Below are 12,299 nucleotides of genomic sequence, written 5' to 3' on the forward strand. Positions count from 1 at the left end.
AAGGGAGGGGTAATACACCCTGGACCCCCAAAATTGGGCGGGAGGATGTTATTGGGGACTCCCCTTCCACCCCCCTTCCCATTTTGGTCCGTCATCCGTGTTGAAGACAGAGGCAAAGAAAGGGTTAAACACCTCTGCCTTGTCCATGTCGCTCTTTTGGAGGTGACCATCCCCATCATGGCACAGCCAATGATATTTCTATACTGGCTATTGCCATCCAAATTAGACCAGTGAGAATTAATTTAAAAACTCACCAAACCCGAACAGTACTCTAAGGAGAACTTAAAAAATCAGGTACACAAGGTCAGAGTAAAGATATTCTTCAGTATCACTCCCAATAAATTTAGAAATCCAAGTCTTGAGTGGGTTTCAAATAAATAATTATTTTGAGAAAGTGTTTCCATATAAAGGGAGCTCTCAAGGCAGCAGAACAGAGTTTACAATTCCCCCTGCTAACACACCCCCACCAAGAGAATGTACAGTGGGCAGTGCCCACTGAGGAAACAATCACAACAGAGGGCACACATGCCAGCTTCCATGAAACCCCTGAACAGGAAACGGGGGAGAAGTAAATAAAGGCATATGCTGCCTTTTAAAGCACCACTCTTTTTCCAAAGCCTTTTGACCATCATAACACAAATGGGAATGAAAGTTACGTTTGCTTCTAAAATCCACTCTTAGCTCCAAGATTAACACAGCACTGCTCTGACACAGAGAATGTTCCTCAAACTGACACTGCAGGACAACATACCATCCCCTCCCAGCTGCTCTCTGATTCCACTTAACCTTTAAATTCCTCTCCAGTAACTGCAGAGGTAACGCAGAAAGCTTACAGACAGCTAAGGGTTATTTTCTGTAGATCCTGGCCCAGCGTGCTGAGAAGAATCAAGACATGACAGACCTCAAGGTGCAGAGTTACATAGCAAAACATATGATGTCCTCTGACACTCAAATAAAACCTTCCAAAAGTCAAAATTCTTCCTCAAAGTGTAGATTTGCCTTTCTTGAACAATTCCAATTATTCTGCTGTAAAAATACACCTGATGTGAAATTTCTCACATCAAAGATTTCACAACCCAGAGAGCACAAGAAAAAAAATCAACGACAAATAGGCCACAAAACTACTTACCAGAGAGTTACTGTAAATTTGTTTTCATTCAGTAATATTAAAAAGTATTCAATATTCAATATCATTTCTCTCTGCAGATAGGGTGGGCAGTCTTCCACTCTTTGTCCTTTAGTTCAACATGCAATAGCTCTGTGCTAAGCACTGCACTACTCACCAGAGTTGTTTCTTCTCCATTTCTAACATACCTGAAAAAGGTTCTGTCTCTCGCTGCTATCGGTTATCACAAAAATTTACTGTGTAATACTGCTGCGTACCCACTGAACAAATATTGCAGGAGTTAAAGGAGTCTTTCTACTGCTAGCTGGGCTTTGGCAAAACAGGAGCTGGGCCAACATACACTAGAGACTTCACACATTTGAGTAGGGGACACTGCAATGTCTAACAGATATAGAATAAAATAAATCTGAGATTGCTAAAGCTCGCAGCACACAGGATTCCCAGGCTGTTCTGAACACAGGAGCAAGGTAATCAGTTTTCAAGGAAGGCCACGTAGTCAGTCAATCTGGCCAGCTGCTGTTCATTGGGAATTGGTGGGACCGCAGCAGATTCTAAAAAGAGAAAACAAATGCATCATTCATGAAATTTAAGAAGCAAATCCATTAGCAACACCATCCATCATAACAGTAAGGAAAAAATTAAATGCATCAGACTATTCAACAGCTTCCTGGGGGCACACCTTAACTGTATCTCCTACCTGCACAGCTCTGACAGGAGTTTGCTGTTATCTGTAACATCAGTAGTCCAAGAGCTACCAAACTGCTGCAACAAGTCTCATCTGTCAGCAGCCTCCAGAATTTTTTTGCACATAATGGAGAGTGAATAACGAAGCCTGACAGTACTTTCACCTGCCAAAAATGCTCCTGGCACTCTTTGGGGGCTCCTTTCCTTACAAGCTGCCCCTCTGAAGACACCAAACCAATCTACTGGGGGATCTGACAAACAAAACACACAGGACTGCATGGGCTGATCCGTAGGTAAATGCCAGCTGACCCAAGATCTCAGGTTAACAACAGGTTGGAAGGCAGGTGACTAAAGCCAGGGACATAAATTAGGAATTAAAAAGCAGATATAAAAAACAATAGCAGGAAAATTTGCATTTACTCTTCCCGAAGAGTTATCAGGCCAGCATTCAGAACACAGTGAAAGCATCCACATTGCTTAGGGCTGCAAGTGCGTGACAGAGGAGGCTGACAATCCAGTGAATGTTTTAAAAAAAGCAAGACCCCAGCTCCTGGAATTAAATCTCTATACTCAAGATATTTTAGCAACTGCTAGACACAGGAAGCCACCCATTCAGACCTACTGTCACTGACTTGGGAACAAGAGAAAACAGTATTTTGAGAATCAAACATAGTACCTTCCACCTCCATCTGCAGCTGAGCTCTGAGGAAAACCAGAAAATTACTATGTTTCCACAGGGAAGAAAGACTTCAGCAGTCCCACATTCTGCCAGAGCAATGACACCTGCCCGGAGCTGCTTGGTGAAGGAAGTGCCTCCAAGGCAGCAGTTTTAGCCCAAATCGTTTTGTTTTACAGAGGCTGTTCTACCCCTGCTTTGGAACCTGCCCCCTCCTTCAGCTGTGGAAGTGGGAATCTCAGCAATCTCAGGTACTTAAAACGTGAGGGAAAGAAGACAGAGGGATAAATCATCCTGTTTACCCAACAACTGATTGGGGTGATTTGTTTGGGGTTTTTTGAGAGGGCAGTGACAACATTCACTTCTCTAGAACTCAATTCCCACTTGGTGGTGCTGGTGACCATGCTTGTGTTCATCTAAATGCACAATTATTGTATGTAAACAAAAATACCTGATGAAGGAATAAATCTCTTCAAGGAAGCTTCCAGCACACCTGAAGAAAAACACATGAAAGTTAGTCCAGTGGAATAATTTTATACACCCAGTCAAAACTGGGTTCAAAGGTAATGAAAATCAAACCTGTTTATCACACTTTATTTCATAAATAAAAAGCAGAATACCCAAGGTTTAGCTGCTTCAAAACAGATTACAGTCTCCCACTTCCTTCTTTTGCCTCAGTAGTAGTTCCTGCACTCAGTTTTGAAAACAAAAAAAATCCCCCACATATAAGTAGTTCCCAGTACTTGTAAGCTCTGCCTAGTTTGCCACCAGCTCATAGAAAACCTGATCACGTACAAAAGCTCAGGGCTCTGGTTGGATTTGTGCCCTGAGGGATAATTTTCAACACCTTGCCTGGCACATCTTTCTATTATGCTGTTCTGAGCTCTGAACACCTAAAAACTGCCCCTACAAACAGTGTATTTTCTTAGCCTAAGAGATCTGGCCCTTTTAGATATGCTGCAATTTGGTTCCTTCTTCCAGAGCTGCACAGAGCAGTTTAAGACCAGTCATTCCATCCTGCTTTCATAGCTTAATATTTATTTTTGCCTCAGCCAGATACAGATAAAACTTAGAGGGGGGAAAAAAAAAAAAAAAAAAGCCAAGTATTTCTACAGACCAAGCTTTGCAGGAACAGAGATTCTGTTATCAACACCACGACAGTGAAGAAAAGATTCAGCAGAATAAATTTTAAAAGCAAAGTAAATTACACCAACAGCTGGAGCTCCTCAGAATACAAGGATTCACTAAATCCCTGCCCCAAAGATTCTCTAATTCTCCTAAAAGAATTCTCAGGTTCAAAAAGGTGTATTTTTTACTCATCTTTCTTAGATTAAGACATGCCATTGGAGGTCACCCAGCTTATGTGCCACTGAGTCACAGCTTGCAGCAGAAGAGCAGGACAATCACAGCATATCCTGACAGCTTGTGTTTAAAAAAGTCCATGTGAGGATGCAATTTAATCCAAACCACTCAGAAATCCAAACCAAAACCACTACTTTGTACTTCCTTACATTTACACCTGCCCCATGTTCATAAGCAGCATTAGCCTCCAAAAAAATATCTAATAGAATCCTGGGTAAAGTTTTAATTAAAAACTAACACCTAATTCCTCGAAAAGGCTGAACACAAGGTTTCATGAAACAACAGCTCCACCTACCTGGCTTTTTAGGCATCACCATGCGAGTTGCAAAGTCTGCCTGCCAGCCCTGCTCCAGCACACCTGGAAAGGCAGTTTTACATTTGTAAGAAACAGTTTTCTTATATGATCGCTAGAAATGCAAAATAAAGATGCACGTTAAGACTAGTAGAAAAGCATCTCTGGTCACTGCCTGTATGCCATAACTCCAATACAGATTTCTTATTAAAATACTTATATTTAGACATGCAGTTCAACAAATAACATCAGGAAAGCACATGGAATTAGCTTCAGGTTTCACTCTTCCCTCACCATGGAATTGCTTTAACATATAGAAGGGAAGAATAAACAATAACTAGTGGCAAATAATTAAAAAAAATACAACCATTATCCAGAAGACATTATTTCTATGCCCCATCACTTGTCTTTATAACAGTGTCAGAAGCTGTATGCATGTTTTTATTAATCATCACTTAGAGCTCTCTGATCTCAACCACCCATACAAAAACTACTCAGGGAATACATGCCAAGTACCTTTCACAGCTTCTTCCACAGGAAGTCCAACAAAAGCTGCAAAATCATCTGCAACTATTGATGTATAAGCCTGAGAAACCAGTGCAAAGGCTCGTTTCCTGGTGGCATCTGAGGACAGAGAAACACTGTGAGCAGACGGACACTCATCTCCACAGGCAGGAAATCTGAGAACATTTTCCCAATTCTGATGCCTTTGGAAAACCACTACCAGCCTCAAAGTGAGCACTTCAGAAGTTCCCCTTCCCCTCCCACACTTCACTGATGTACTACACTCAGCAGCCAGAGACAACAACTTGCTCTGCCAGGACAAAACCCCTCAGAGACCACATTTAACCTCTAAATGCAGCATCTTGGGCACTCCCATCAGTACATAAACCAATTCAGGGAACCCTCCATCTGATGGCATTCTCCATTTGCAATAGGTTGGCGTGTCAAACAGTTCAGAAGCAGAAAAAAAAACCACCATGAAAACAATTAATTAAACCATTACTGGCATCTAAAAATCAGCTGTTTCTAAAGCTGCAGTGAATTTGTTACTGCAGAATACTTCAGAAGGTTTCTTAGCAGTCTGTGCTGCCCTTTGGTAGCAGGAATTTGCATGCTCCTGTTTTGCAGTCTCTAAAACATATGTCCCAAGTCCCAGGTAACAGATAAACCTTTTTATAAGGGTCAGAAGGTTCTGAAATGCCAAGTCACATTCCCTAAATTACTGCTTAGAAGTCTGATAAAACTGGGTAACTAATGGTCAGTTTTGCTGTTACAGAACAAATGGTTTATGAAATTGCAGTATGAAAGAATATACAATTACAGACACAACCCTAATAAAAACAATTTAGTTTGTTGCTACAAGCTATTGCCATTGGGTTTTTATTTTTATCTGATATCTAAAATCCTTTCAGGAAAACCTACAAAATTTTGGCAACAGTTCTGATTTTTCACAATTAGTATTTGTCTATTTTGTCTCTGTGCTTGAGCACACAGGGATCATTTTGGGCAGTTCCCTGCTGCCCACACGAGTTCATTCTGTACCTCTGAGTGCTTCCATGATTGGTTGGATGGTCTCGGACCACTGATGAGCACTGATTGTTGAATAGATTCCCGGGAAGTCTCTCTGCCAGATTCTCTGTCCCACTGACCAAATTGCACCGAGTTCAGCATTTGCCTGTTATGACAAAAAAACCCTCCCAAGTGTTAATCCAGAAGAATGTCTTCTCTACAGTGACCATAGCTATAAACCCATTCCCACTGTGAGGTTTTCACAGAGTATTGCTGTGCACCAAACACAGCAGGATTCTGAGTTATCTTTGGTCCAGATACCACTGACTCCACTTTTCTCTTTAAAGAGAAAGAAAATTATTCCAGAACTATCTGACTGTCCCCCCTTGACCATGAGGTTTCTTAAACAAGGCTAGAGAACAGTTGTTTTCTTGTAAAATGCATGATTTCAAATTAAAAATCTAACAACAGAGGAGTCTGGAAGCATTTCTGGTGCTGTATTTATCTGAATCCTCCAAACATATCTTTGGTTCAGATGAAGTAGAAAGCAGATGCTTTCAGAAAGTTTATCCAGTTGGAGATGCAACTCATCTGAAGTCACTCTGCCCTGCCCAAGGTTTTCTGCCCCCACCTGTGGAATGTGCCCCATCCCAGAGTTGCATCCATTGCTTTTCCCCAGCAACCCCCAATAGTTTTTCCCAGTAAATCCCCTTTATCAGGAGATTTCCTACTACAAAGTCTACAGATTGACTGAACTCTACTGCACCAGATTCCCTGTGAAGGAAAGAGGGAACAGACAAGGAGATCTTGAAGCCCAACACACTGGGTGGGCTGTTCCCAGCACAGAACTGAGCCCGAGGCCATTCACAGACTCCTCAGGGCAAAACTCACCATCTGCAAGCTTACATGAAACTATTACAGCACCAACAGGCAGTTGATGAAGCACTTACAGATTTGATGGCAGGAGGGATTCTTTTCCAGAGATACCGTGCATTGTTCCTGAAATAAAAAAAAAAAGGAAGTTAAAATAATTCTCAGGCACCAAATGCTTGCTGAAAGGAGACTCCAAAAGGTCTGTTCAGATCTGCCATGAATGTCTCAGTGTTTTGAAACTGTTCTTCTAGGCAGGAATATTTTACACTGAAGAGGAAAAGCAAAGCTGCTCTCCAGCAGACAACACAATTCACCTAACAGAGCAAACAGTTCATTAACAGCCTCATTTAGCACCAGCTGGGGAGAGGTTTTTCATTTAGGCAGCATTTCTCAGCAGTTAGGTTTGCACTTTCATTTTTCTTTGATTGATTAAGAGTACCCAAATGCTTTGTTCATGTGCCCACACCCCACTTTGCCAACCAAAGACTGAGACTGGTTTGGGCATGTTTTTCCCAGCCCAGCTTGGTCACACACATTCTGGGGATTGGGACATACTGAAACATTTAGTTATTGATCTCTAGAGCGCAGAAGTCAAACTGAAATGGTTACAAGTTCTAAGATTTAAAACGTTAAATCAAGACTCACTGCTTTTCATTAAAGCATAACTCTAAAACTTCACAGATGTAAAACCTCCAATTCATCTGAACCAAGGTTATCTGCATCAAATATTCTGTATCAGTCTTCAGGGAATTTGCCCTGGAAGAATATACACCTGCAATCCAGGAAAATACTCCGATCTCGGAATTCCTCACACCAGTGCTTCCTTTGGGGCTGGGTAATCAAATGTGACAGTGACATTTATTCTGCCTGAATAAATAATCAGTAATTTCTCACTAAGAGCCCAAGTGCAGTGAATCAAATTCACACAGGGACATGGCAATCCCACGGCAGATCAAACTCACAGGATCCCTGCTTCCTGCAGATTTAGCTCCTTCAAGCCAGCAGCATCCCTCACTTTTAACATGGACAGTCCAGAGTTATCCTGCTGGAATTTAAACACAAGGAGCAGCCTGTAACCTCCAAACAAATGCAGCCTTGAGCAGCTATAAACCATAACACTGAAATGTCTGACACTGCCCAAAGCAGCCAACTTCACTATTTAAGGAACTTTAATCTTAAATGTCCCTACAGTTCAAAAGGGTGGGGAGGAGCAAACAAAGGAGAGTAATTTTCCGGTCAGATCAAGGGGTCAAAGAGACTTAATCCTGTGAGTGTCACTCTTTCCTTTTAGACACAGCACTGCCCACTGGCATTTTGTTACTCACACAACCAACTCCTCACATTCTGGCAACTGCAGCTCGAGCTGCTGGGGACAAACCCCTGGACTAAAGCCACTCACATGTCGTTGTGCAGCAGGTACAGAGCCAGAAGCTGGCCATAAACAAGGGGGGTTGCAATTCCTCCAGGGGCCTAAAAGCAAACACAAACCGTTTGGTTACACGTTTTAGGAGCAGCAGGGTATGAAACAGAGCAGGAAGCCAAGTGTCATGAAAACTGAACACCACAAGACAACCGATTGAGGTTTTTTTCTTCCACATCACATCAAAGGTCTGGGCAATTTTTTTTATATCAACGCAGCTGTATTTTACAGTGAAGCTTCGGGCTGCCCAAACCACGTACAGAGCCACTGCACAGCTCTGTGCCCAGCACCGAAGTTCTGCTGGTGCCCGGGATCACACACAGGATCACCCACTTCTCCACTTGCCGAGGCAGCCAGATCCGAACTCAGCATCGCAAGAGCTCCCAGAGAGCAAAATTCACAGCTCACCCTTCCTTCAGATCACTGCAGCGGGACGGGTGAGCTGCACGTTTAGAGAAGCACTGCGAACTCTGCCCAAGGATAAAGCTCTCTGGATGCCACGCGCACCTCACACCCCCGCCCCCGCCGTGCCCCTGCACCTCCAGCTCCCGAGTCTCGCACTGCTCCAGGAGCCTCCTGAAGCTCTCGGTGCCCTCGGCCGCCACCGCCACCGGCATCTTCCCGCTGACGTCACTTCCGTCGCCAGCCCCCGGAGACTTCCGCCCAGCGCTCCGTGCGCGGGGACTGCGGGGCGGGGGCGTGGCCAGGGCAGTGGGCAGGGCCAGGGCAGTGGGCGTGGCCAGGGCAGTGGGCGTGGCCAGGGCAATGGGCGTGGCCAATGCTGGGGGCGCGGTCACGGGGCTGAGGGTGGTGCCCGTTGTTTTTCGGGTCCCTCGGATGAATCGTTTGTAAACCCCGATATTTCTGCGAAATGAGCGGAATTCCTGTGCCATAAACTGTGTCAAAACCTTCAGTTTTCCGTCTGTACACATCGCCTATTGCGGGATGTAGGAGATACGCGCTCCCAGCCCGTAGTGCACGTCATGCACGTAACGGGTACACTTGAGGGAGAGGAAGTGCTTTCCGAGCTCTTCCAGTTTTGTGCCTGATTATGATGGAATTTAAGACCAGTTTTACAGTGGCGGTTCTCTATCCTTGTTCCCTATAAAATCCCCTGCCACGCAGAGCAAATAGTGTGTCCAGAGAGAGATCCCACAGAATCATAGAATATCCTGAGCTGGAAGGGACCCACAAGGACCATCAAGTCCAATTCTTGGCGCTGCACAGGACACCCCAACAACCCCTCCCTGTCCCCGAGAGTGTTGTCAAACACTCCTGGGGCTCTGGCAGCCCTGGGGCCGTGACCACTGCCCTGGAGAGCCTGGTCAGGGCCCAACCATCCCTCGCGCATGTAGCAATTTTGGGCTGTAAATGCCCTTATCAGGGGATCCCACCCGACCCCCTTGATTCCCCGCTCGTCTTCTTTGAGTGGGGTGAGAGGAAATTCTGAGGTAAAAATTCAGATTTTAGGGGTCTGGGGGCAGATCTTGGGATGAAAAGGGTAAGTTTGGAAGTGGAGGAGGAAATCTTGAGGTAAAAGGGGCAGATGTTGAGGTAAAAAATGCAAAAGATAAAAGATGGCAATGTGTCCTATGCCCCAAAAATTGACCAAGTGACGCTGTTTCTGGCAGCTCTGGGGCTCTGCTTGTGAGCCCAAAATCACAGGACTCGGGCTCAGTTCCGAGCCCCCCCAAACGCAGCACTGTATCCCTCCCTCCGAGCCCAAAACCTGATCGCGTTACGGTCCACCCCCTCCTTTTATAGCCACTGCCCCGCCCAGGTCCCACCCCTTACCCCACCCATCCTTTAACTTTAGAAAGCCATGATTTAATCAGAGCAGCAGGGGTTGTTGGGCAGTAGTCTGCCCTGCACAGCCTCCAGGGGTGGTGTCCAGTCCATTATTCCCAAGGTTGGAATGACTCTGGCATTATCTTGTGGCCACGAATGGGACAGAAACCCCAGAGCCAACAGGAACTCCTGTCAGCGGCAGGATGATGTTATCCCTTCCCAGCTTTTAGGGAGTGGCGGGGAAGGTCCCTGTCCCCGTCCAGCAGTCGGAGTTGTCCCCGCCACAGAGCTGTGACACGGAATGTCCTGAGCTGCCTGCTCTGTGTCTGGCAGTGCTGGGTGACCTGCAGGGAGGGGACTACAAGCCAGTAGGTCCTGTGGCGTGCTGGGGACTGGAGCGATGGGAACAGCCCGAGTCCGTGAGGGTTTGTAAACTTCCTCCATGCGATGGTAAGAAAGGGCTGCAGGGGGGGAAACAGTTCCTCCCTGCAGAGCATGGTGGTGGGAGAGGGGTCATACATGGAATCCAGCTTTTTCCCTGTGTTCTATCTAGCATATTCTGGATGTCACAGCTCCGGGCAGTTGGTGTTTCCCCACACTGGGTCTCCACTGTAAATGTGCACAAAAAGGGTTTAACCACCTTGGCCCAAGTTGTGTTTGCACCAGCTGGGGCCAGAGGTAAAGGTCAATCCAAAGCAAACCCTGCTCAACCTCTAAATCCCAGGAAAAAATCTACAAGCTGAGGGACTAAAAATACATAAAAATGGAACCAAGAGCATTAATAAGGTTCCTGGGACTCGCACTACATTGTTGTAATAGATTTTTTAACAGATTTTCAAGCTTTTCATGACAACAATGCATTTCTTCCTTTGGACTATTCCATCTGTAAAATTTGGGGTTTATTGGGATTTTGAATCCCTCATGGTGGCCCTGACACTGATCAGGAGCTGGTAGGAAAAACAGAGTCAGAGGTCCTAGCAGGCACAGGGAGTTTTCCCCCAGAGTGGATCCAACTGCTGCCCACCAGCCTGGCTAGGTGGGATCTGCTTTGGCTCCTGGCTTCTACCGGGAAAAGAATGTTTTTAGTTGATGGAAATTATATTCCAGGAGCTTCATCTCCTGGAGGTTCCCTGAGGAGCTGATCTGCTCTCCTGTGCCTCCTGCTCTCAGTTCCTGCCCACGCAGAGCCAACTGTGCGAAGGACATGAGCACTTACACCCTGGATAGGGAATGAGGGACTGGATTGTGCAGAATTCACCTAAAAAGTAATAAAAAAAGGATTATGGGAGTATCTGGGAACCTGCTGGAAGTAGAGAAGCACAACTCCAAGTTTGCACACTGTGGGTGGAGTTGTGGAATCTAAAGCAGCACAAACCGGTACTCCAAAATGAACCGTGAGAATACAGGACCCAGTAAGGGTCACTGTCACTATGGAAAGGCAAACGAAGTTGGTTGGGACTTGGATTATCCCCTTGGGTCATGCTGGTTGCTGTGATGTGTAGAATTCCATATATTTGGCTGCCCAAATTTCCCAGCCCAGGGGCTTTCACTGACACAGCAGCACAACGATTGTTCTCTGTGTGCTGCCAAGATTTGGGATTCAGTATCAGTTTTGCTGGTTTAGATGAATTCTACCACTAGTCCGGAATTCCATGATGAATTCCTGCTGGAATAGCCTCACGGTGCCTCATGGAGGTGAGGCCATGTATCCCATGCAGAGCTACTGGTCTAACACCCAGTTTGTCAGGAACCATCCAAGGTTCCAAGGAAGCTCAGCAGCATCAGGACAAGGACAGGTTTATATTCCATAGAATTTGCTATTTATAACCCTTGTCCCCCAGCCCCCACTGATGACCCTGTGGGTAACTTCACTGAGTTCCCTGCAATTCAACCAGTTCCCCCTCCCCACTCCGGGGTTGGGCTGCAGGGGATGTGTTCACCCAGGAGAAGGTGGTGGCCAGACACGCTCCTGGCACGTGGTGAGGATGTCTCTCTGTGCAGGAAGCCAGTTTCATTTCAGAGCCTCAGGAGTGGCCTCTGGCAGTTTATTTCCCTGAGGAAAGGGATGCACATGCCTGCCTTCAGGGCATCTCAGGTCTGGCCCACCCGTTAAAGCTTTCCATGGGTTCTGCAGTTCTGGTTTGGAAAAAATCCAAACTTAATAGAAACAAAACTTTGTCCAACTAACACCTTTTATTTTAAGGCATTTCTGAGGGCTATTGCTTGGGATTTAATTTCTGTGAGGGAAGATTCCCTCGGCCTTAATGCCGATGATGGATGATGTTCTCAGGCTGGAAGGGCAGGGATTTGGGGTGGGCAGGAACATACCTGGGGTTGTGTGGGAGCTCTGGGAGGTCGGCACCGGGAATTGCTGTCTATACTCCTCTGCAAACACAATGTACCAACGTTCTCTAGTGCCAGCTGGTTTCTTTGGGTATCTTTGGGGTGTTAGGGTCCATCTGGGGTGAAGCATCTCATGATGCCTCTTTGGAGCAGCCCATAGTGGAGGGACTGCAGGCAGACCTTTATCCATGCCCATCTGAGAGCTGCCCAGGCATCCCAGTGC

The 12,299-nt window shown here is 45.8% G+C and overlaps 1 protein-coding gene across 1 annotated transcript; it reads right to left on the reverse strand.

The window, feature by feature from the left end:
- Positions 1–363: 363 nt before the first annotated feature.
- Positions 364–8,628, reverse strand: COPS8 (COP9 signalosome subunit 8). Its single transcript, XM_050308419.1, has 8 exons — positions 8,485–8,628; positions 7,925–7,995; positions 6,603–6,651; positions 5,686–5,818; positions 4,657–4,764; positions 4,144–4,206; positions 2,938–2,979; positions 364–1,677 (listed from the first exon to the last, which is right to left on the reverse strand). Exons 1-8 carry the CDS (start codon positions 8,560–8,562, stop codon positions 1,598–1,600), a joined length of 624 nt encoding a protein of 207 aa, XP_050164376.1. The 5' UTR covers positions 8,563–8,628; the 3' UTR covers positions 364–1,597.
- Between the last annotated feature and the right edge of the window lie 3,671 nt (positions 8,629–12,299).

Source organism: Myiozetetes cayanensis, unplaced genomic scaffold, assembly GCF_022539395.1.
Source record: "Myiozetetes cayanensis isolate MyiCay16 unplaced genomic scaffold, myiCay2020 scf13, whole genome shotgun sequence".
NCBI classification, from domain to species: Eukaryota; Metazoa; Chordata; class Aves; order Passeriformes; family Tyrannidae; genus Myiozetetes; species Myiozetetes cayanensis.

What these genes read in the sequence shown, in the direction of transcription:
- COPS8 (XM_050308419.1), bottom strand. Translation starts at nt 8,562, where the DNA reads ATGCCGGTGGCGGTGGCGGCCGAGGGCACCGAGAGCTTCAGGAGGCTC. An exon ending in TGTGGAAGAAGCTGTGAAAG is followed by an intron (nt 4,207 to 4,656) that starts GTACTTGGCATG and finishes CTGCCTTTCCAG; the next exon opens with GTGTGCTGGAGCAGGGCTGG. An exon ending in GAGATTTATTCCTTCATCAG is followed by an intron (nt 1,678 to 2,937) that starts GTATTTTTGTTT and finishes TTCTCTTTTTAG; the next exon opens with AATCTGCTGCGGTCCCACCA.